The sequence below is a fragment of the Camelus bactrianus genome, chromosome 5 (genome assembly GCF_048773025.1).
Source record: "Camelus bactrianus isolate YW-2024 breed Bactrian camel chromosome 5, ASM4877302v1, whole genome shotgun sequence".
Classification (NCBI taxonomy): domain Eukaryota; kingdom Metazoa; phylum Chordata; class Mammalia; order Artiodactyla; family Camelidae; genus Camelus; species Camelus bactrianus.
Genome location: NC_133543.1, coordinates 35,597,645 through 35,624,471, shown reverse-complemented (window position 1 = coordinate 35,624,471; position 26,827 = coordinate 35,597,645). Strand labels below are relative to the sequence as shown.

General features: G+C 34.0%; 1 protein-coding gene across 2 annotated transcripts in view; it reads right to left on the bottom strand.

Moving 5' to 3' along the window:
* EPC2 (enhancer of polycomb homolog 2) overlaps positions 1-26,827 on the bottom strand; it is a 97,448-nt gene that overhangs the window by 49,069 nt on the left and 21,552 nt on the right. For both annotated transcript variants that reach the window (XM_010950259.3, XM_010950258.3), the window contains exon 2: positions 7,600-7,759. In XM_010950259.3, coding sequence (XP_010948561.1) covers positions 7,600-7,759 — 160 coding nt within the window. The remainder of the gene's footprint in view (positions 1-7,599; positions 7,760-26,827) is intronic.

Below are 26,827 nucleotides of genomic sequence, written 5' to 3'. Positions count from 1 at the left end.
CAGTTTTGAAAGCCTCAGCCCATATTGTTGCCCTAGTGGTGTTCCTCCCATTGTCTTTGATTAGCAAAACTCAAAAGGCTCTTTTAAAAATTGGATCTTGGGCTTTCCCAAACGCTAAAACTTAACCCTCTTTCATTGAAGCTTCTCAATATTCTAAGCAAATTGTAAAATGTGTTTTTGTAACTCTTGTGGTTCATTTTTCTTCAAGATCTTCCCTCTCCCTGGCACCTTCCCTCAGCCCCATGCACAGTGATCTCCCACTTATCAATCCCCTGCCAGGCCAAAGCAGAAGTATCACAAGAGGTGTTTGCATCTGTCTTTCACATTCAGGATTCCCTTTTCTCTCAGCAGACAATCTAGGCTCTATCCTGCAATTTATACATTAAAATAAAAACCCTTCACTCCCATCGTTGATTCTATCATCATCCACATTTGAATAGTAATGAATTTCTGTTTAATGTGTATCAGTATCTGTATCTTACAACCATGAGCCATACTGACAAGTAGTATACCATAATTAAACACGCACACTACAGCCAGATGGCGTGGGTTCAAATTCTAACTATTCCATTTGCTAGCTGCATTTCCTTGGGCTCTTTATGTTAATATTTAACCAGAGGGTAAAAATATTAGCTGCCTCGTAAGGTTCCTTTGAGGAGTACTGACTCACTGTATGTAAAACACGAACAGGACCTGGGCACAGCAATTTTCTTACATCTTTTACCAATAACTGTGGGAAGAAAAGTTTAGCCTTCTATTTAAATTTTCAGGTAATAAGCATATGAGAAACTATTTTTATAGGTAGATAGCCCATGAATTATACTACTGAGGTAAGACAGGAAGGAAATTTAGTCTTTTATGGTAGACAGCAAGACAAAACAAAATGCTGAACACCGCCAACTCTGAGGGCAGTGGGGTGACTCCCCACAGCAGAAGACTCTCCCATGAAGATGCTAGCTGCTAGGTGAGTATGTTGACAGGCTACTTCTGGTAACTCAATTAGCACAATCAGGATATACACTCATGAGTGGAACTGCTGGGTCATATGGTAGTTCTATTTTCAGTTTTTTGAGAAACCTTTATCCTATTTTCCATAGTGGTTGTATCAATTTATACTCCCACCAACAGTGTACGAGGGTTTCCTTTTCTCCACATCTTCATCAACATTTGTTACTTGCGTTCTTTTTGACGATAGCCATTCTGACAGGTGTAAGGTGCTATCTTACTGCGTCTTTGGTTTTCTTTTCATGTGCCTGCTGGCCATGAGAAATTCCTCTTTAGAAAAACGTCTATTCAGGTCTCCTGCCCATTTTAACATCAGGGGTTTTTGGATGTTGAGTTATATGAACTGTTTATTAATGGACCCACTTATTTATTTTTGCTTTTATTTCTTTACTTTAGGAGACAGACTCAAAAGACTATTGCTGCAATTTATGTCAAAGAATGTTCTGCCTATGTTTTCCTCTAGGAGTTTTATATTATTGTTCTTACATTTAAATCTTTAATCCATTTTGAGTATTTTTGTATATAGTGTTAGAGAACGTTCTAATTTCATTGTTACATGCAGCTGTCTAGTTTTCCCAGCACACTTACTGAAGAGACTGTCTTTTCTCCAATGTATATTCTTGCCTCCTTCGTCATAGATTAATTGACCATAAATGCGTGGCTTTGGTTCTGGGCTCTCTATCCTGTTCCATTCATCTATGTCTGTTCTGTGCCAGTATTACACTGTTTTGATTACTGTAGCTCTGCAGTATAGTCTGAAGTCAGGCAGCATGATTCCTCTGGCTCCGTTCTTCTTTCTCAAGACTGTTTTGGCTATTTGGAATCTTTTGGGTTTCCACACAAGTTTTTAAATTCTTTGTTCTAGTTTTGTGAAAAATGTCATTCTTTTTTAATAGTGGACATAAGTAAATGCATCCAGGCGCAAAGGGGACACTCCTTATACTCAGATTTCCCTTTCATCTCTCTACCCTAGACTGCCAAATGATTATTTTGTTTTTCCCCAAATACCTAGCATTACTTAATACTGAATATCTGCTAAGTTTTAGGGGTCCTCTTCCTTTCCTGGATTAGTAGTTACCCGGATATTGCTCTACCATTTCAGCCCTAGTGCCCACACTCACAATTATCCAAGGACAGGAGGCTTAGCACAATTTTAAAAAGATAGGAAGATCCCCAAAGGCAGCTAATCTGAGTGCGGGTTGCCCTCAAGGCCTGACCTTGCTCACTGCCCCTGTTATTCCTCCTCTGACCACCTCAACCTGGGACCTAGCTTCACCTGAAGGGTGTTCTCCACAAATCTGACACAATCCCCTTCTGTACTTTTGGCATGGCTTTTCTAATATTTATTTAAATGTGTGATGTCATTTCAAGGGATCTATACTGAATCTGATTTCTTACTATTCAGTGACATTTTTACAAGAAAATGGTGTTCTTAGAATGTATCCTTCTACCAAAAAGTTTTACTATATAAACAAAACAATGCTCTTCACTTGGGACCTCTTCTAACTTCTCTTTCCAAGCAAAACATATTTGCCCTACCAGGGCAAAAGGTCAGTTATCATCATTTTGTTTAACGGGGAGAACAGCAAAAGACATTCCAAGAATAATGAGATTGAAGTTGGACGTTAGACCAACATCTGTCTCACTTTTGCTGAAAACCTAGTGGAATAATACAGGTCTACTTTACACTGAATAAGTGGACTTTTTTCTTCTTTTTCATGTGTAGACTTGCCAGTGGTCAGCTTCACTAAGCTGGGAGCTAGTTTCAAGTGTACTGAGGTATACAGCAGTATACACCCACAGACAGGTAACTTTCCCAGGGCTCTTAAGAACTTGGCAACAGACACCAATAGCAAAATTCAGTTTCCTTTGAATGAGTTCCTCTCCCTCCCTGCCTGACAGATAACAAGGTGCTATACCACCAATCCTTTCTCCTGAACTCTTTTTCAGTGAAGAAAGTAAGACATTCAATTGATCTGTGTTTGTAGGTGTAAATGCACTGAGAAGGGGAAGTGAACCTTCATGTCAAAACAAGAAAAGGAGTCCTGTTTTAAAGAAGCATTTAATTGAGTTCAAAACTGGACAGAAATTAATTGCAAATACTTATGAAAACAATATCTAAAGTTCCTTCACGTTCCAAAATTCTGAGATAATTAATAGCAACTGTAAGGCATTACCATATTAAATACAAGGGGTAATGGGAGGTCAAAATAAAGAGTTACTGCAAGGTAAACAAAGTCATTTCCTTAAGGAGAAAAGTTTGGATTCTGAATTTAATGAAGTTTTTAAACTCTAAAAGGAATAAAATAATTTTAATATCTGGGTTGAAGAACCCAAGCAAATTTGTTATAAAAGTAAGTAAAATAGAGGTAGCAAATTTGTTATAAAAGTAAGTAAAATAGAGGTAGCATTTTCTGCATGTGTCACACCACCAACCACTGTGTAGAACTTGCCTATATAAGGAAAAGTTGGAATATCTTGGGTCATCAAAGACTTGATCTTCTAAGATGCTTTCAATCTGGTCAGAATATCCCAATATGCTGTGATTAAATAAGTTCCCCAGAATACTAATATGGGTTACCATGGAGAACTGGTACTGAAAGGGGCAGAAAGGTTTATCTCATATCCATACCAAGACTGGAGTCATTCCACTCTCAACTCCTATTATTATTATTATTATTATTATTATTATTATTATTATTATTATTATTATTTGGTGAGGGGAGGTAATTAGGCTTATTTTATTTATTTTTAGAGAAGGTATTGGGGATTGAACTCAGAACCTCATGCATGCTAAGCATGCACTCTACCACTTGAGTTATACCCTCCCCGCCAACTCCTTCTTGACAGACACTTTTTGTCCTGAAATGACATTGTGAGTGAATAACAGAGCTCAATTTTTAACTTGGATCCACAAAGCAGGTCTCTCAATTTTACTGTACACACCAATAATTTTATTCTTATATTTAATTCTGTATACAGTTTTGAGTCCTACAAGATTGATGTCTCAAAAATATCATGATGTGTATGTTTTTACCTTCACCATTCATTCACTCATTTATTTGGCAAATATTTAACTGCATACCTAATCACATGCTAGGTACTATAGTGGCAATAAAATTAAAAGGACAAAAAAGTCCCTCCTCTCAATGAGCCTTATAACCTAGTGAAGCCACAGAGGGCAAACAATCACAATTAATGGTGGTTGATGCCACATGAGGGTGTGCACATGACACAGGAGGAGGTCTGAGGTAAAGAGTGCCAAGAAATCTGCTTAGAGTGGTCAGGAAAAGGCTCCTAAAGGTAGTCCTGGAGACGAGACTTGGAGAACAAGTTGTATTTTGACAAAGGGAGAAGAGAAGTATAGGATTACGTAAAGGCATGGAGACATGAGAAAATAAGGGATAAGCCAGAGAGCTCATTATTACTGTAGCTAAAAGCATGAAGGGTTAGAGGAATGGGGGGTGAGGTGGGGAAAGTGTACTGAGCCTGCAGTGTGAAACTACGGTGAACGAGATGCAGCTTCTGTTCCAGAAGAGCTTACAGTCTAGAGGAGGAAACAAACCTCCAACAGTTCATTTCAATGGTTGGTATCATGATGGAAGAATTACACAGCAAACTGTGACTGGATAGGCACAAAGAAGGGCCTTAAACATCATATAACGATGTTAAAATTTTATTCTATGGGCAAAAGTTAGTCTTTGAAAAATTCTAAATGGGTAATTATCAAAATAGTGGTAGCATGGATGATGGACTGGAAGGCACAAAGACTACAGCAGAGAGATCAGTATAAAGGATTCCTCAAAGGTTAGGCAAGCAATGTCATGGGCCTGAGCTAAGCCACCCTACTGTGGCAATTGTACCGTGCTTTTTTTCTAGACAGGCAAATGGGAGGGGATTCTTTCAAATTCATCATTAAAAGAAGAAAGAGAAAAATAATCCTGAGCAATATTTTCTGAAATCCCTTAGAAATAAGTTATGTCAAAAAAAAAAATTTTTTTTGAAGCTTTCCTTGAAAAAAAGTCAATGATAACATGAGTTTAAAATTTTAGTACAGATAACCCTAAGGCCATATCAGTAAGTAAACTGTGGAATATTACTTTGATGGAAAATTATATATATACACTGAAAATGAAAATCAGAGACTATATGAAAATCTGAGGAACTTAAAATGGAAGTAGAAAAGTTAGGGGGGAAATTGTATGTACAGTATCATTTAGAATAATATATAGAATATATATGCTGACAGACTAAAAGAAAAAAAATAGTTAAAATAATTTTCTACTATCTACTATTTTTATTCCAATTATTACAACAATAAAATAAATGAAAAAAAAATACAAGATTAATGTTTATTGTATCCAATGGGCCCGACCCAGATGGGCTACACCCAGTTTCTGGTTCTTGATTTCCTAGAATGCTTTTTACAAATGGCCCTGTTGTCTAGCTATATGGTTATTAAACTATTCCCTCCCCCCGCCTACCCCCCCCAAAAAACAAACCCCAATAACTTTGCCTTAAAAAATGCTTAAAATTCCTATTATGAACAGCTGTCTTGTTCCTGATACAAAGACAAAATTGAACAAGCTAAAGGGACTCAAAGTCAAGGACACAGAGGAAACAAATCACATAATTTTTCCAAGTGTGTTTCTCTTGAATGTTTAGGAGGAAAGTCTCTGGAAATCTCTGGTTCTGACACCAAGGGCTTTTTAAATGCCATTTAAAAACAATTTAATCAATCAACAAACATGCCATTTATTGAGCATCTAATAAGCCATGCACTTTAAACATACAAAGGGAAAATAAAACATAGTCCCTGCCCTCAAGGAGCTCACAGTCTAAAAGGAGAGAAAGAAGAGTTACAAATAATTGCAACAAAGTATGGCATGAGTCCTCTGACAGAGGTAGGTACATGCTATTGAGATAAGCAAAGAAGAAAGACAGAATGAGAAGTCAGGGTTAAGCTTCAAAAGGGAATTAGGTCTTCAATGAGCTATGGAAAGGGAAAGAAGACTTGAATAGCACATGCTATTCAGGTGTGAAATGAGAAATAACAAGACAAATGCAGATCATTTTAAGTTATTTCCTACGGTACAGAAAGTGAGGGAAACAGCAATGGGAGATGAGGTTAAAGTAGCAGGTAACAAATCACAAAGGGCTTTGTATTCAAACTAGAGCATCTGGCTATTACTGAATTCTGTCAAATCTATATTACCATCAATTACAAGATGCACCATTATTTCATGTACTGTAAGAAAAACAAAGCTTTATATTGGGGTCTATTAAAATTTAACAGAATACTCCTACAAAAAGCTACACTACCAGAGGGCAACAACCTCAGCGTAAGATAAAGAAATAAAATAGCCGTGCAGAAAGGAACAGCAAGATACTGTATTTCTCAACTTGCCCTTAGGTGGGAGGAGAGGGGGAAAAATCTCTCCCTGAGAACTGAATTCCAAGCAGGTCTGCAGCCTACTTGTGTGGTCTAAAACCAAACAAATAAAACTAAAGCTATCAGTGCAGTTCAAAAACAAACAAAACAAACAAGCAAAGACTTTAAAGCAGTCCCAGGTTGGTACTGTCCCCAGATGCCTGGCAAAAACAAGCAAAGTCTTTATATAAATCAGACATTAGTCCAGGACAAAAGTAATTTTAGATGTAATCTCATTTCAAAGATGACAAACTCATATTTCAGAATTAATGAAAAGCAGTAGATCCTACAGTCAGTCTTAAATCTGGAGATGTTTCAGAATAACCTGGAGAACTTTTTAAAAATACTTATTACCAGGCTGCATACCAGAGATTCTCATACAGGTAGGCCTGAAACAGAGCCGTCAAATCTGTATCTCAACAAGCTATTCGAGATTTTTTTTTCTTTAAACACAACCAGACAGGATACCAAGACATTAGCACCTGTCTGCAAAAGCAGCTGAAAACTCCTACTGTAGAATAAAGAACAGTGGATTTTAAGCCAGAATACAATTTGATCAGACCGACACTTTAGGAAGACCATTCTGGTGCCAGTGGACTTTGTGGAGAAGACAGATTACAATAGGGCAAAGACAGGAGATGGGGGATAGTAAATAGAACAGCCAGGGGATTACTGAAATCATTATAAGGCAGGAGATGGTGATCATTTAAATAGCAATAACAGGGAGAAAAATAAGAGTTTCAAAGGAGGCAGAATCAAAATTTTATAAAAACTAGATGAAGGTAGAGGTGTAGAATCTAATTCTAAAAAATTTCAGAAGACTCATACCTAACCAGCACGACAGCCACTAGGTCTTGAAAGATAAATCTTATTTAGGTATGGTAATCTACCAGCTTTTAACTGTAAAATAAAGTGTTAAGTGCTATAGAAAATCCTATACTACATACATATCACATCAAATGTTCCAATACATATCACACTCAAAATGATCTCGAAGGTCAGATGTAAGCATAGAGGGATTTTATTCTTTTGTGTTTTACATTTCTATAAATCCGAATGTATGAATTGAAAAATTAAATCTCTTTGGGCAAAAAGAGAGAATGAATTTTCACTGGTTGATAAATTTAAATTACAAACAGAAAACAATGAATTAACAAACTTACGCTGAATATGAATGAACTGTTTTGGCTGTTTAAACTCTCCTTTGTACAAGCGATTGTAATAGTTGACGTTGCTCTCTGCCTCAGGAACTGGAATGACCATGCTCTCTTTTTTTTCTCTAAACACTTGCTGCGCTGAAATGGCTCGCTGTAAATGGTGTTCCTGGAAAACGTAAAGCAGGCAACATAAGTTGTTTAAATATTGTCAGTTCAATACATAATTCTATTTAAAATTTACTTTGTTTAATAATTGCAAAATGCTTTACGAATCAATTACAAACAGCTCCTTTGCCACAGACCTACAGAAAACATAGCCAGCTTTCTCCCTTAATACTTGTGCTCATACATATACCACCTTAGATGATTACAATTTCAATAAGTACAATTTTTTAAGATTAAATATATACATATTCAAAAACTAGAATTCAACATCTCAATTACAAGAAAATCAATCCTTTGTTTGCTAAATTAATTGAAGTGTTTATCACCAATACCAGATTATGGAAAAATACGCAAATAACAGGAAAAGAATTTGCATCACAGATTTTAAGTATCTTTTGCATTTATATACCTGAAACTTCAAAAGTACAAAATTCTGAATAACTCAAATAAGAGATAAGATTATGCTCAACAGACTACACTACTCTCACAGCAGGAAATATTTTTTAACAAAGGTGAAACAAAAACTTTTTATAAAATACATCCAGATTTTAATAACGTTTCATTACTTCCACCACTTAATGGATACTTCTTCACTTGACCTGCTATGGACCATTCCCAACAAAGCACCTTTCTTTACCTTGTGGGAGGTTATTTAGGTCATGTCACTTGCCAAAGGATCCCCTTCATATTTAGATCAATTTTTATTTACAAGGCCTTATTTTGCCCTGACCTTATCTCCTACTTCTCTCTTCCCAAATTTTATTCTAGCCACACTGCTTCCTCTTCCTAAGGTTCCTAAACATCCAAATGGATTGCTTTTGAAATTCTTTCAAGCCTCATCTCATCAAGAGGCCTTCAGTGATTTCTTTAATCTGAAAGAGTATCGGCTATGCTGTAACCCATAAATTAAGATTTATTCATCAGTAGTCATCCTTTCAACATATTTCAGAGCACCGAGGGGGTATAGCTCAGGGGTAGAGCATTTGACTGCAGAGCACGAGAAGACACGGGACTGTATTCCACCACTAAGGAACTTAGCCAGTGGGAGAGAGAGATCGAAGTATGCAATCATGTTTGAATTTGACAAGCATGTCTCTTTTCAGTTAGTCAAACCACTCATTTTGGAAAGATAGACAAAGATATCCAAAGAAAGTAAAATCTAAACTAAGAGTTTTAGGCTCAACAGGGATTGAGCAAGGCAAAAGAAGAAAAGAAGAAAAAATCCAGGCAGAGAAAACAGGGTATCTGAAAGGGACAAAAGCTCAGAGACATTCAATAAAAGGCAGGCAGTTGACAAAGGGTGGATAGGAGGGTGGGTGCTGGCTTATATTTGAGTTTCTTCACCTTCAGTGCCAGATAGAAATGTGTTTTTCTTCAAAAGGTAGGATCCCAAGCTGGAGCACCAAATTCATTTCTCCATAACAAATATTACTATCATCTTAGTTAAAATCTATTAGTGTAAAAGCTTTTGAGTTAACTAAGAAACTGTGAGGGGATCAAACACAGGAACAAACAGCATCAAGAAACTAAGAAAGCCAGACCCTGGGCGAGCAATTTCTAGCATTATTTAAGCCCATGTTTTTCTAATACCTTGATATTTCACCTCTCCTTGTCAAAGAAAGTGATGCGATATGCAATGCCACCCTGTATTTACGCAATGTTATTACAGTTTTCAAAGTACATCCACAATCACATGCCTATTAGCTCCTTATAATCTTGGGACACAGAAGTAGCTATAATACCATTTTGTAAATGAGACTCAGCAAATAGCTAAGTAAGAGAGTCAAATTTCAGGACTCTGACTTCAGTGTTTCTTGACTATTCCATTCTTGCTAGAGAAGGCTGGTAAAAATGAAGAACTACATTCTTGTAATGCTTATAATTTACAGACATGGGTGACAAAAGTAAATTGAGCACATTTTTTATTTGAAGAGATTCTTTTGATATATATTTGACTTTGCCCTAAATAAAAAACATTTTTAGGTATTATCTGACTTTTGAAATACATCTTTAACAGATAAAGATTTAATATTATTTTAATTTTACAAAGGAGAGAAATTTTAAAAAGATCATGAACGACTCTCTTAATGCAGCTGAAAGATGACAGGTGAAGCCAGAAATTAAGGAGCCAGACCATGATATACTCCCTCACTATAATTTATAGACCAAATTTAGCTCTAGGGATAAATTCTCAGCTATCATTTCCTTCCCCAGATTATCAGTCTCTCAACCCCCAAAATCAGAAAAAAACAATGGTGTGGTTTCTAGAGGCCTGTGCTTCATACAGTAGCCATAATGCAGGCAAACAGGCAAAAGTCTGCAAGTAAGCACCAGAGTTCTGATTTGTCATTTTATTATGGGAAGGGGCTGACAGGAGTAATGTTGATTCCTTGTTACATGCTGCATTACACATTGGTGAGGTTAAGTAATTTTAAAAAATAACTAAAAATAAAACACTATTGTAATTTCCTTTAAAAACACATACCTTTAACTTACCAACTCTACTAATGGAATTCATCAAAAGGCAACAAACAAATGGCAATGCTGACTAAATTAAAATGCTCATCATGGCATTGTTTATAATACCCCCTCAAAAGTCTAAATAGCAATAAATACGGAATTAGTTATATAAATTGTTACATTCATAAAATGGAACTCTTAGGTAGTAAAAAAACAACATACTGTAAACGTCTATTGATCTGAAAATATATTAGGATATTAAGTTAAAAAGCAAGTTATAAAATAAAACGTATAAAAATAAATGAATACATACATAAAGGAAAAAGCCCTGAAGAATACAAGAATATTCCATAAAATGCTATTTAGATGGCCCTTATTCTCTCCTATGTGCGCTTTTGTACTTTCAGAATTTTTTGTACTAAACATGTAATACTTCCAGAAATTTAAAAAGTGCTATAAAAGTTTTACATCTTAAATGAAGGAACTCTCCACCAAAATACACAAAATCACTTCTTATGGTTACTTTGACATTCTCAAATATACTTTTGAAACCTACCATATTATATCTAAACATTTAGAGTTATTATACATTCTCTCATATTTTTTCTAGTAACGTAAAATTATATAAGCCATTAAAAGCAAACTTTAAAAAAGGCACTAAACAAATTCATGACTTTTAGTCTATGTAATAAGTATCATGCGCAGTCCTACAAGGTACAGGGTAAGAATATTTTTTCTTTTGGAGATGAGTAAATTAAAGCTCTATGATTTCTATGACAGAAATCAACAGGGCTGAAATTTGAATCATTATTAGTATGTCTCTTTTACATCTTGTCAAGCTCATTCCCCAACTTGTTGGGTTTCAGAAACTATCAATTGAGTTATTTTGCATACAAAGTCAAACATTATTCACTGATATTTAAAAAATTCACATTCAAAATTCCCAATTAAAGACGGTCAACTGAATACCTACATTATTTACTCTACTTCATTGTAACAGTAAACTTACCAGCAAAGGACTAAGAAACTTTTAAAGCCACAATGACAAGGTGAATGAGAGATGAGCCATCAACACAAAACAGAGTGTAGCAAAATTCTGGGAGATCAGAATCAAAAGAGGAAGTGTCAAATCATTGCAGAGAAGAAAAAGATAAAAACTGAGCCCATCTGCCATGCATAAAACCAATGATAGGGATTTTGAAACACTAGCTAGAAACAGAATGAGACAAGCCATTCTTCACCCACTCCTCAAAAGTATATCAGTCTACACAGACAGAAGAGGGCACCATTGAACTAGGAATGTTGTGAACCATCCCAAATCTACAAAAATGAACAGAAGAAAACTTAGTAAGTCTATTACTACTATTAAAAATCAGAAAAACAAGATTCAATCATACCTCTAACAATGAGCTCTCTCTACTCTGAAGGGGAGGGGGAGAAAAAAACTAAGTAAAATGCTCCAACCTTAATTAAATATCCCCCCCAAAAAAGCGTTTAGGAAAATGAAAAATCACCTTGATTAAGAAACTTAAAAACTAAGATCAGAGAAGGGGGCAAAACATTCAGGAAAAAAAATGGGAAGAGTTGACTGAACTTAGCAAAGAAAGAAAGACAATTACCTCAGAGACAAAAGCTAAAATTACTAGAAGCCCAGTGTAAAATATGTTCAACCAAAGACATACATAAGTGTGTTGTATAGAGGTTGTCAAATAACCTAGAGAATAAAAATAAGGTGATGAAAAAAGTAAAATGAGTGAGAAAGAAAATGGGAGGATGTAAAAACAGGCAAAGAAGTAATGACATTCATATACCTGGAATCCTTGAAGAAGAAAAATAAAACAAAAGAAAAATGCAATACAGTTAATCTTTAAGATAAAAGATATGAATCTACTTATCAAAAAAAGACCAACAGGGAGCAAGAGGCCCATGAGAACGTACACTATCAGACAGGATCTGATACTGCTAGGTACAATCAGGAGAAAACACTGTTCATGTCTTCTCCCTTGGGCAGGAAAAAAGAAGGGTGGAACATATGTCTAACATTTCAGCTTTTTTTTGGGGGGGGGGGAGGTTGCCCAGGGGTCTAACTTCTGACTCATTTAACTCAGAAGGCTAACTGAACCAGCATTCTTTGGATGCCTGGGGCCTGTGGAGAACAAAAAAAGGACTCAGACGCTTGTTGAAACATGAGAAAACTTGTAGTACCACTGACAGACACCAGAGGGAGCAGAAGATTACAAGCTTTGAAAAAGAAACCAGCAAACCTCTCTAACTGGGAAATTATGTGCACGTGGCCATAGAAGACACATCCCCAGAAAAGGTTTTAGGGGCTTCGGGACTCCCTACCTGGGGTGAATGATAAAGGTCTTCCCCTATATGAAGCCAATTCATAAAGACTAGGAGTGATGGTTATTTTTTCAAATATACAAATTACAGCAAAAAATAAACAAGGTACACGAAGAAACAGAAAAATATGGTGCAAAGGAACAAAACCAATCTCCAGAAACTGACTCTAAAGAAATAGAGATCTGAGAATTATCTGACAATAAAGTTTAAAAATAATCATCTTAACAAAGCTCAATGTGCTAAATAAAGAGAACTCAAATAGACAACGAAACAAAATCAGAGAAAATAATGCATGAACAAAATACAAGTATCAACAAAAACATAGAAATATAAAGAAGAACCAAATGGAAAGTCTGGAGCTGAAGATTACAATAACTGAATTGAAAAAATCCACCGAAGGGGATCAACAGCAGACTTGATCAAGCAGAAGAAACAATTAGTGAATTCCAAGAAAGGTCATTTGAAATGATCGAGTCAGAGGAACAAACAGAAAAGCCTACACTAATACATGTTATAATCAAACTGTCAAAAGTCAAAGACAAAGAGAGTCTTGAAAACAGCAAGGGAAAAAACAAATCATCAGGCACAAGGGAGCATCCGTAAGATTATTAGCAATTTCTCATCAGAAAGATTACAGGCCAGAAAGCAGTGTGATGATATATTAAAAGCCCTGAAAAAAAAAAAAAAGTCAACCAAGCTACTATATCTGGAAAAACTGTCTTTCAAAAAATGAAAGAAATAAAGATCTACCCAGATAAATGCTGAGGGAGTTAATCACAAGTAGACGTGTCTTATGCCTTATAAGAAATTGCTAAAGGGAGTCCTTTAAGTTGAAACAAAAGGACACTAAAGAGTAACATTCAGAGAGCATCTGAAAACAAAGCTCTCTTGTAAAGATAAATATATAGACAAATACAAAATCTTGTAATACTATAATGATGGTACATAAATCACTTTTAATTCTGGTACAGAATTAACAAAATAAATGCCTAAGAAATAACAATTAAATATAAAACTATGACAATGAATGCAAAATATAATAAGATATAATTTGTTACACCGATAACATAAAGTGGGGAAGGAGATGTAAAGATTCTGAACTTTTCTACATGACTGAATTTATCAGTTTAACAGAGTATTATTACAACTATATGAAGTTTTATGTAATCCTTATGGTAACCACAAAGAAGATGCACAAAAGAAAGGAATCAAAGCCTATCACTACAAAAACCAACAAAACACAAAAGAAGGTAGCAGGAGAGGAAAAGAGGGACAAAATAAGTAAAAAAACACAGAAAAAGCAATTAACAAAATGGTAGAATCAGTCCTTTACCATCAGTAATTACTTAAAAGGTAAATGGAATAAACTTTCCAATCAAAAAACAGAGTAACTAAACAGATTAAAAAACAAAATCCAACTACATACTATCTCATTTTAGATATAAGGGGATACATAATCTGAAAGTCAAGGGATGGAAAAAGATATTCTATGCAAAAGAGAGCAAGGGTAGCTAAATATACATCAGACAAAAAGACTTTAAGTCAAATACTGTCATAAGTCACAAAGAAGTACATTATAAAATGAGAAGAAACATGAAGCTATAGTAACTATAAATATATATGCACATAACAGCAGAGCACTCAAATATAAGGATACACTGGCTGAACTGAACAGAGAAATGCATGGTAATATAGTAATAGGAGGAGATGTCAATACTCCACTTTCAATAACGAATACATCAACCAAACAAAATACTGAAAAAGACACAGAAGGCTTGAACAACTAAGACCGACTGAAACTAACAGACATACACAGAACAGTCCATCCTACAGCAGCAGAGCACACATTCTTCTCAAGCACACACAGAACATTCTCCAGGACAGACTACATGTTAGGCCACAAAACAAGTTTTATCAAATTTAAGACTGAAATCCTAATAAGTATCTTTTCCAACCATAGTGAATTAAACTCGAAATCAACAGCATAAGGAAAACTGGAAAATTCACAAATACATGGAAACTGAATAACATACTTTTGGACAATTAATGGGTCAAGAAAGATACTATAAAGGAATTTAGAAAATAGTGAGACAAATGAAAATGAAAGCACAACAACAAAATTTTAGGGATGCAGCAAAAGCAATAAATACTAAGAAGGAAGTTCATAGCAATAAATTCCTACCTAAAATTTAAAAATAAGAGATCTCAAATCAACAACCTAACTTTACAACTCAAGGAATGAGAAAAAGAACAAACAAAACCCAAAGTTAGCAGAAGGAAGGAAACAATAAAGATTAGAGCAGAAATAAATGAAATTAAGAACAGAAAAATAGGGGGGAAAAGCCAATAAAATTAAAAGTTGTTTTGAAAAGATTAACAAAATTTATAAACCCTTAGCAACATGAACTAAGAAATACTCAAACACCAAAAATCAAACTGAAAGAAGACATTAAAACTGATGCCACAGAAATTAAAAGAATCATGAGAGATTACTACAATTATACAACAACAAAATGGATAATGTAGAAGAGACAAATAAATTTCTAGAAATATACAACCTACCAACACTAAATCATGAAGATATTTAAAATGTAAACTATAACTAGTAAGGATATAATCAATATAATCATATAATCATATAATCAATATAATCAATAATCAAATACCTCTCAACAAAGAAAAGCTCATCATCAGATGGCTTCACTGGATAATTCTATCAACATTTACAGAATTAACTACAATCTTTCTCAAACTCTCCTTAAAAAAAAAAAAAATTGAAGAGGAGGGAAAACTTCCAAACTTGTTTTATGAGGCCAGTGTTACCCTGATATCAAAATCAGACAAAGATTCTACAAGGAGGGGATAAGTGAAATGGGTAAAGGTGGTCAAAAGGTACAAACTTCTAGTTATAAGATTAATATTTTCTGGAGATGTACTGTACAGCACAATGACTACAGTTAACAATATGGTATTACATATATGAAACCTGCTAAGAGAGTAAATCTTAGAAGTCCTCACAAGAAAAAATAAATTGTAACACAGTGAGGTGACAGATGTTAATTCCACTTACTGTGGTAATCATTTCACAATATATACATACATCAAATCATTAAGTTGTACACCTTAAACTGATACCATGTTATATGTCAACAAACTCTCACTAAAACTGGAAGGGGGGAAGCAGAGATACAACAAGGAAAAAATAAACTACAGACCAATATTTCTGATGAAAATCAATGCGGAAGTCATCAATAAAATATTAGCAAACCAAACTCAGTAACACATTAAAATGATTATACATCATGACCAACTGGGATTTCTGGAATGCAAGTATGTGCAATATATGAAAATTGGTCAAAGCAATGCACCATAATAAGAGAATGAAGGACAAAAACCAGATGCTTATTTCAACTGATACATTGAAAAAAACTCAACACTCTTTCATGAAAAAAAATAGTCAACAAACTAGGAATGGAAGGAAATTTCTCAATACAATAAAGGCCATATATGAAAAGTCCACAGCTACCAATATATTCAATACTGAAAAAATGAACATTCTTCCTTTAAGATGAGAAACAAAGCAAGGATGCCTGCTTTTGCCACTTCTATTCAACACAGCACTACTGGAATTCCCAGCGAGAGCAATTATCAAGAAAAAGAAATATCAAATTCGAAAGGAAGAAGTAAAATTATCTCTGCCCACAAAATGATCTTTTATGTAGAAAACCCTAAAGATTTCACACATTAAAAAAAAAGTTGGATCTAGTAAACACACTCAGCAACGTTACAAGATCTTCTGATCAACACACAAATATCAGTTGTGTTTCTATACAATAATAATGCACAATATGCAAAGGGAATTAAGAAAACAATCCCATTTATAATAGCATCATAAAAAGAATAAAATACTTAGGCATAAAACTTAACCAAGAAGATGAAAGGCTTGTATACTGAAAACCACAAAACACTGCTGAAAGAAATTAAGACAGACACAAGTAAATAGAAAGATGCCTTGTGTTCATGGACTAGAAGGCTTAATATTAAAAACAAAACTACCATATTATCCAGTAATCCCACTTCAGGGTATGTATCCAAAAGAACTGAAAACAGGATCATAAGATACCTGCACATCCATGTTTGTTATTTACAATTGCCAAATAGTGGAAGCAACCCAAGTGTCTACTGACAGATGAATGGATAAACAAAATGTGGTATATACATATGATAGAAGACTATTAATCACTCTTAACAAGGAAGAAGGAAGAAAATTCTGACACATGCTACAACCTTGAGGATATTACGCTAAGTGAAATAAGCTAGTCACAAAAGGACAAATACTGTAAGACTTCACTTCTATGAGGTCTGAAGTAGTCAAATTCCTAGAAAGTGGTGGTGCTAGGGACTGGGGGAGGAGAAAAGAGGAAATTGTTCAGTGGGTATAGAGTTTCAGTTTTTCAAGACTGAAAAAAGTGCTAGTTATCTGTTGTATAACACTGTGTATGTAGTTCACATCTAAACATGATTACAATAGTAAATTTTAGTGTATGCATTTTTTACAATAAAAAAAGCTCACCAAGTACCTATCAAAAGTAACTCAGAACAACAGACTGACATATATTCGAATAAAACTATTTCAAAAATAACATCAAGGATTTTACATTCAGCTAAATTATCCTTCAAGTATCAAGGCTATAGGAAGTACTAAGGGAATGCCTTTGGGGACTTCTGAGGAATCTACTAGAATAGCACTGTTCAGCAGAAACATAATGGAAGCTACAAATGTGAGCCATGTATTTAAATTTTCTAGTAGTCACACTTAAAAAAGTACAAAGAAACAGATGAAATTAATTTTAATAACTATCTTATTTAAGCCAATATAAATATTCAAACATTATCAATTCAACATGTAATCAATGTAAAAATATTTGGAGATAGTTTGTATTTGTTTCTTTCATTTCACATCTACAAAACTTTTTTATGATACATGTGTTTTACATGTATAGAGCATCTAAATTCAGATCAGCCACATTTCAAATGCTCAACAGCCACAAATGACTAGTGGCTACATATTGGATAGTGTAGCTCATCTTCATCTTGGATTCTTCCAACCAAGGTATGACTGGAAAACTTCAGCAAAATTATATATATACATACATACACACATATATATGCAAATATCTCAAAGATGGGGGAAAGACTGGAGGACTGATGTACAAACATCTGCACACTAAAGTGGAAATACGGCAACTAAAAAGGGGAGAAGAAAAAAAAGATGAGAGCAAAGTAAAGAAACTAACCAATATAACATACAAAAAAAATTAAATATAAAAGAGTTGAGAACAAACATATTCAATCTTATCAATAAATGTGAATGGACTTATTTCACCTATGAAAACAAAAAGATTTTCAGTTTGTCTCATAACCCAAGACTCAACTACATGCTGTATACAAAAAGCCCCCAACACACATAAAAAGTGGGTCAGAAAGAGTAAAAGGAATGGATAAAAGTTTATCAGGTAGTGGAAGACAACAGAAAGATAAGCAGATCCTAATATCAGACAAGCAGAATTCAAGCCAAAGAACCTTAAGTATGATCCAAAATCCACAATTCACAAAAGGTCTTGAATATCTATATACCTATAGCTAAGAATTTCAAAGAATAGGGTATTATGAATGGAGTAGAAGGGTAAGGAGGGAGTGACAATTCCCTGAGCATATACCCTTTAATAGCCCTGAATTTTAGAACCTTGTTAATGTTTCACACATTCTAAAGCTAATCAAAATTAATGAGGATGTGAAGAGAACCCGAAGTAGAACACAAAGAGAACAAATTAATCTCACTTATTAGAAATGAATATTCATATATCTGCAGTGAAGGAGATGGGAAAGAAAGCAATTTAAATTCCTTTGGAAAATAATGATTTGAAGCTCATCTGCATAACATAGACTATATATATTTCAAAGGACTGTTGTGATAATTATGTAAGTTAATAAAGTATTCAAAATAGTCAATAGCACAATGTTAAAGATAAAAGTTTCTTGTTTTTATTAAAACATATCACTAATGTGCAATATTCAAGATAGTGAAAATTTAAGAAAAGCAAAAAAATTTACAAATTTTGACAATTCAAAACCTTTTTTCGTCACCCATTCGTAAAAAAAATTCACTGAATGTAAAAGATGTCCTCAACCTGATACACGGCAGGCCCCTGTGGAAAACATACAGCTAATACCATACTTAATATTCAAAGACTGAATTCTTTAGCCCTAAGATCAAAAACAGGCCAAGGAAGTCTATTCTCACCACTTCTTACCTAAGTCCACATTTTGCCTGAGTTTCTAGCCAGTGCAGAGTGGGAAGAGAAAGAAATAAGGGCATGCAGATTGGAAAAAAAGAAGTAAAACTATTTGCACATGATATGATCACAAAGGGAGAAAATTCTAGGGAATCAAAAGTTACTAGAAATAAAAAAGTGAACTTTACAAGGCTATGTCAATATTCAAACCTCAACTGTGTTTCTATATACTAGCAACTGAAAAATGAAAATAAAAAGCAATTACCATTTATAACAGTATCAAAATACTGAAGATTTAGGGAGAGTTTTAATGAAATACATGCAAAACTTGCACATCAACATAAATGGACAGATACAGTATGTTTGTGTACTAGAAGCTTCAATATAATTCAAAAATTTTTTTCTAATATGAAATTTCCCCTAAATTGGTCTAGAGACTCAGCACAGTCCCAGTCAAAGCCCCAATTGCCTTTTTTTAAAACAGAAATGGACAAGCTGTTTCTAAAATTCATATGGAAGGGTAAAAGAAATAGACTATCCAAGATAATCTTGAAAGAAATTTGAAAAACATACACAATCTGACGAGCTAAATTACTAAATATGAAGCTAAACTAATCAACAACAGTGTGTTACTAGCATAAGGATAAACATATAAAGCAATGGGAAAAAAGAATAAACCTGGAACTAAGACCCAAATACACACATATAATGAATTTTAGACAAAAGTGTCAATTAATGGGAACTGAATAGTAAGGACAGTCTGGTCGACAAATTGTCTTGACAACAGTTTGGGGAAAAAATGAACCTATACTTCTACCACAAATTATATACAAAAATTAACTCAAAATAGGTCACAGATCTAAAAACAAAGCTTTGTAAAATATACACAACAAAACATAGGAGAAAAACTTGAGTGGCTCTGGGTTTGACAAAGATTTCTTAGACACAAAAACACAAATTATAAATGAAAGATTTAAAAACTGGACTTCTCAAAATTCAGAAACTGTAGTATTCAAAATACATTCTTAAGAAAATGAAAAGAAAAGCCAGACTGGGGAAAAAAATATTCACAGTAAGTATGAGAGGTCTTGTATGCTGAATATATAAGGAACTCTTATAACTCAATTATCAGGAAACAACCCAACTTTTAAAGAAAATGAGCCAATGATTTAAACAGATACTTCACAAAAGTACAGGAAAGACCAATGACCATTTGAAAGATGCTCAACCTATCTGTGTCAGGAAAATGTACAATAAAACCACAGAAAGTTTTCACTACACATGCACAAAATGACTAAAATTAAGAAACTCACAACAATAACTGCTGGTGGGGTGTCAAATGATATTACCACTTTATAAACTATTGGACAGCTTCCTATAAAGTAACTATATATTTGTCATGTGACCTAGCAATCCTACTGCTAAGTGTGTACCAGAGAAGTGAAATGCATGTCCACAAACAACCTGCACATGAATATCAACTTCAATTTTACTCACAATAGCCAAAAACTGGAAACAATAAAAACACACATTAACAGGTGAATAGATAAATAAATACATTTATTCAAAGAAATGCTACTCAGTTAAAAGAAAAAAAGAGAAGGGAGGTGGTAGAGAGAAGGATAAAGTAACCACATACACAACAAGGATGAATCTCAAAAGTACAACCAGCAACTCGATACAAGCAGCTACATACTGCATGGTTCTCTTTATATGAAGTTTGAAAACAGGCAAAATTAATCTATAGTGATTGAAACCAGATCAGCAGTTGCCTGAAATGGGGGTGAAAGATATGACTGCAAATGGGTTAAAGGGAATGTCTGTGAGGAATGAAAATGTTCTATTCTTTGTGTAGGGTGGTGGTTACACAAGTATACTTGTTTATTAAAACACAGAATGATACACAAAACAAATGTTTTTACACTGTACATATATTATACTTCAATAAAGTTGATTTTAAAAATCTAGGTGAAAAAAAGTCCAGGACTAGATGGCTTCACGGGTGAATTCTACCAAACGTTTAGGGACGAGTTAACACCTATCCTTCTGAAACTATTTCTAAAAATTGCAGGGAAAGAACACTTCTAAACTCATTCTATGAGGCCACAATCATCTTGATACCAAAACCAGACAAAGACACTACAAAAAAAGAAAATAACAGGCCAATATCAATGATGAACATAGATGCAAAAATCCTCAATAAAATATTAGCAAAACCAACTACAGTAATACATTAGAAGCATCATACATCATGATCAAGTGGGATTTATTCCAGGGATGCAAGAATTTTTCGGTATCTGAAAACCAACACAATATACTACACTAACAAACTGAAGAATAAAAACCATATAATCATCTTGACAGATGAAGAAAGAGCTTTTGATAAGATTCAACATCCATTTATGATAAAAAAATCAGAAAGTGGGCACAGAGGGGGCATACCTCAACATAAAAGCCATATATGACAAACCTACAGCTAACATCATACTCAACAGGAAAAGCTGAAAGCATTCCTTCTAAGATCAGGAATAAGACAGGGACACCCTCTCTTGCCACTTTTATTCAACATAGTTTTGGAAGCTCTAGTCACAGCAATCAGAGAAGAAAAAGAAAATAAATCCAAATTGGAAGAGAAGAAGTAAAATTGTCACTGTTTGCAGATGACATGATACTTTACATAGAGAATTCTAAAGATGCTACCAGGAAACTACTAAAGCTCATCAATGAATTTGGTAAAGTTGTTGGGTACAAAATTAATATATAGAAAACTGTTGCATTTCTATACACTAACATTCAAATATCAGAAAGAGAATTAAGGAAACAATCTCATCCTATCATTGCATCAAAAAGAATAAAATATCTAAGAATACACTAGCAAAAGACCTGTACTCTGAAAATTGTGAGACACTGATGAAAGAAACTGAAGACAACACAGATAGAAAGATATACTGTGTTCTATGCACTGGAAAAATCAATATTGTTAAAATGACCATACTACCCAAGGCAACAGACAGACTCAATGCAATCCCTATCAAAGTTATCAATGACATTTTTCACAGAACTAGAAAATAATTTTTTAAATTTGTATGGAAACACAAAAGACCTCAAATAGTCAAAATCAATCTTAAGAAAGAAGAACAGAGCTGGAGGAATCACACTCCCCTGATTTCAGACTATACTACAAAGCTACAGTAATCAAAACAGTATGGTACTAGGAGAAAAAAAACATATAAATCAATGGAACAGAATAGAAAGCCCAGAAGTAAAACCACACACTTACGGTCAATTAATCTATGACAAAGGGGGCAAGAACATACAATGGAGAAAAGACAGTCTCTTCAATAAGTGATGCTGGGAAAACTGAACAGCTACCTGTAAAAGAACAAAATCAGAACATTCTCTAACACCACACAAAAATAAATTCAAAATGGATTAAAGGCCTAAATGCAAGGCTGGATACTATACAACTCCTAGAGAAACACTCATTGACATACATTGCAGCAATATTTTTTTGGATCTGTCTCCTAGAGCAATGGAAATAAACACAAAAATAAACAAATGGGACCTAATTAAACTCAAAAGCTTTTGAATAGCAAACAACAACAACAATAACATAAAACAAAAACGAAAAGACAATTTACAGACTGGGAGAAAATATTTGAAAATGATGCTACCAACAAAGGATTAACTTCCAAAATGTACAAATAGCTCATACAGCTTATTATCAAAAAAACCCCAAACAAACCAATCAAAAAATGAGTAGATCTAAATAGATATTTCTCCGAAGAAGACATTCAGATGGTCAACAGGCACATGAAAAGATGCTCAAAATCCCAAATTACTAGAGAAATACACATCAAAACTATAATTACATACACTTCACACCAGTCAGAATGGCTATCATTAAAAAGTCTACAAATAATAAATGTTGGAGAGGGTGTGGGGAAAAAAGGAACCCTCCTACACTGTTGGTGGGAATGTAAATTGCTGCAGCCACTATGGAGAAAAAACTAACAGAGTTGCCGTATGATCCTGCAATCCCACTCCTGGGCATATATCCAGATAAAACTATAATTTGAAAAGATACGTGCAACCCAATGTTCACAGCAGCACTATTTACAATAGCCAAGACATAGAAGCAACCTAAATGTCCATCAACAGATGACTGGATGAAGACGCATTATGTATATACATATACAGTGGAGTATTACCTAGCCATAAAATAAGAATGAACTAATGCCATTTGCAGCAACATGGATGGACCTAGATATTATCATATTAAGTGAAGTCAGACAGAGAAAGACAAATATCATCTATCACATATGTGGAATCTAAAAAAAAAAAAAAAAAAAGAACTTGTTTACAAACCAGAATTAGACTCACAGACATAGAAAACAAACTTAAGGTTACCAAAGGGGAAAGTGGGAGGGGGAAGGATAAATTAGTAGGAGTTTAGGATTAACATATACACACTATTATATATAAAACAGGTAAACAACAAGGATCTACTATATAGCAAAGGAAACCATATTCAATATCTTATAATAATCTATAATGGAAAAGAATCAGAAAAAATATATATATAACTGAGTCACTTTCCTGTACATCTGAAACAAAAATCTTAAAAAAAAAAACCCTTCTGATCTAAATAAAAACTTAGTGTAAACAAAACATACTGGTAAAGCAATTATTATTTATAGTGCTGGTGAAATTGTGGTAAGTAAAACAGACAGTTTCAAGAATGAACGCTAGTATGTTAAAGTGTCGATTGGTATAACAGTTTGGTAATAAGTTTCTAAGCCTTAAAAAACTTTATAACAGTTAACCTATTATTTATACAATAATCATAATAAGGAAAACTGGAAACAATCTTATTATCTCCAATACTGAAGTAATTATAGTTTAGTATATCCATGATAAACTTAAAAACTGCCATTTAAAACTTTTTGAAAAATAATTTAATGACATTTGAAAATGCTTACACAGAAAAAGCAGGTAACAGAATCACATACTGAAGATAACTTCCAGTATAGTGAGATAAATAGAATGATAGGTGACAGTATGCATAAATGCAGAGTTTAAAAGTAAAAAATTTTTTAAAAGCTGGAAAGAAATGTACCAAATTATTAGGTAGTGAAATTACAGAGGATCTCTATTTTCTTCTCTACATTTTCTACAATTTACAAAAAACATGTATTACAAAAAAGAAACTAGTGCCAATTTTTTAAACCACTTAAATTGATTACTTCCCCAATAAAAGGAAGAGATAGAGGAAGACAAGGGGAAAAGACTCTAGATAAGTCCTCATCATATTCTAATTAAGACTATTTCTCTTCTAGTACTAACTTTCTAAATCTGGATTTTTGGTTCTGGCAGAATACTAGTATTACCTGGAGAGGTGAAACATGGACTATATGAGAGAGAAAAGAGGCAGGAGAAACCAGCTAAAAGGCTTCAGCAGCTGACTTCCACTCCAACAAAGATGAAATACATACAGTGGGTATTACTCAGCTCTAAGAAGGAATGAAGTACTGATGTATGCTACAGTATGAATGAACCTTCAAAACATTACTCTATGTAAAAGAAGTCAGACACAGGCCATATGTTATATGATTCCATTTATAGGAAATGTCCAGAAATAGGCAAATCCATAAAGAAAGTATATCAGTAGCTGAAGGGGGGGGGGGGGCGTACAAATAGAATGGAGAGTGAGTAATTGTTATTTACACAGAAGGGTTTCTTTTTAGGGTGATGGAAGTGTTCTAGAACAAGACAGTTGTGACATTGCACAATATTGTGAATGTACTAAAACCCACTGAACTGTACACTTTAATATGATAAATTATATATTATGTGAATTTCATGACAATAAAAAAACTGGAAAAGAAAAGGTAACGAATTTACCCTTATACCCAAAGCAACAACAAAAAAATCTGACAAGAGTTGAAACAATGGTTTTCCAGACACTAGACCTCAGGCAATGAAGAACAATGATTCTTTCTAAAAAAAAAAAATATTTTGTTTTATTTTTAGCTTTTTTTTTGGAAGTGGGGGAAGCAGTTAGGTTTGTTTGTTTGTTTTTAGGTGAGGTACTGGGGATATGACGCAGGACCTCGTGCATGCTAAGCTTGTGCTTTAGCATTTGACCTATAACCTCTCCCCTAAGAACAATGATTTTTGAGAAAAGGAAAACAAAACCAGTGAGCCCTACGATAGCCTCAGCTTACTACCCTGGAACAGTACTCCATGCTGTGGAGCAGGAGAAAGAACTGAGGCAGAGCCTGGGAGACTTCATGAGTTAAGGAGACAGAAATGAGAGTCCAGGAAGACTAAGGCACCTAAACTCCATAGGACAGAGTATCAAAGAGAAGGAACTGCACAGAGAGAAAACCTAGGAGACCTGCAGAGGGAGTATTCAGTAAAATATTCATCAGCTATGTGTGTGAAGAAACTACCTGACAGTGGAGAAAGAACTATTCCAAAGAATTAAAAGGAACAGTGCCTGTACTCAGGACCAGGAGGAGCACCTGCTTCCACTACCCAGATTGGAAAAAAGATATGCTAATATACGGAGTAACAAAGATAAGAGTGACATCTGACTTCTCATCAGAAACAATGCAAGTGAAAGACCATTTAAAAAAAAATACTAGAAGAAAAAATTGTCAACCTACAACTGTATATCCAGCAAAAATATCTTGCAAAAAAACAGAAGTGAAATTAGAGATCAGCTGTACAATTTACGTAGTTAACAAACTGTAATGTACATTTATACATTGTTAAGAAGATAAACATATCATATGCTTTATCATACACAAAAAAGGTGAAATAAAGACATTTTTAGATGTACAAAAGTTAAAACTATTCAACACCAGCAAACCTGCATTACAAGTAATGTTAACAAAAGTCCATCCAGAAGAAGGAAAATGATACCATGTGAAAGTCTAGATATAAGACATATTGATGAAAAGCTGGAGAAATGATAACTACAAGAGCAAATATACATATCTTTTTCTAATTATGGAAAAACATTTGAAAATCATTGGCTCTTGAAACAAAAATACTGAGAAAGTATTATAGGGTTTCTTATATATGTAAAATGTATGAAAACAACAGCATAAGGGCTGGGCAGGGAGAAAGGGAAGTATACTATTGTAAGGTTCTTACACTATACATAAGTAGTGTATCACTTGAAAGTAGACTGGGAAGGTGCCCAAAATTAGAGTTTCTCAATTTTGGCACTATTAACATTCTGGGCAAAGTAATTCTTGTGGGAATTCTGCCTTGTACATTGTAGGATGTTTAGCACCATTCCTCACCTCTACCCAAGAGATGTCAGTAGCACCCCCTAGTTGTGAAAAATCAAAAATATTTTGAGGTATTACCAAGTGTCCTCTGGGAAATAAATCAGACATTACTGAGAACCAAGTCCTTAAAGCAATCACTAAGTAACAAAACAAAGAGCTATACCTAGTAAACCAAAAACAAAAATGAAAGTTTTTTAAAAAATCCAAAAGAAGGCAAAACAAGAACAAAAGGGAACAAAGAATAGAAAAATATAAAACATTAAGATGACAGAGTGAAACCTAACCATATTAAAAAATCATATTAAACTTGGGAATTTGAGATTTGCAAATATTAGCCACTATATATAAAAATAGATTTAAAAACATATTTCTTCTATATAGCACAGGGAACTATATTCAATATCTTGTAATAACCCTTTGAAAAAGAATATTAAAATGAATATGTGTATGTATATGCATGACTGGGACATTATGCTATACACCAGAAATTTACACACTGTAACTGACTATACTTCAATTTAAAAAAAAAAATACTAAATCTCAGTAAACTAGGAATAGAAAACTCCCTCAACTTGATTAGAGCATCTACAAAAAATCTACAGCTATCATCATTAATGGGAAGAAATGGTGAGAAACTTGAAGCTTTCCCACTAAATTCAGATC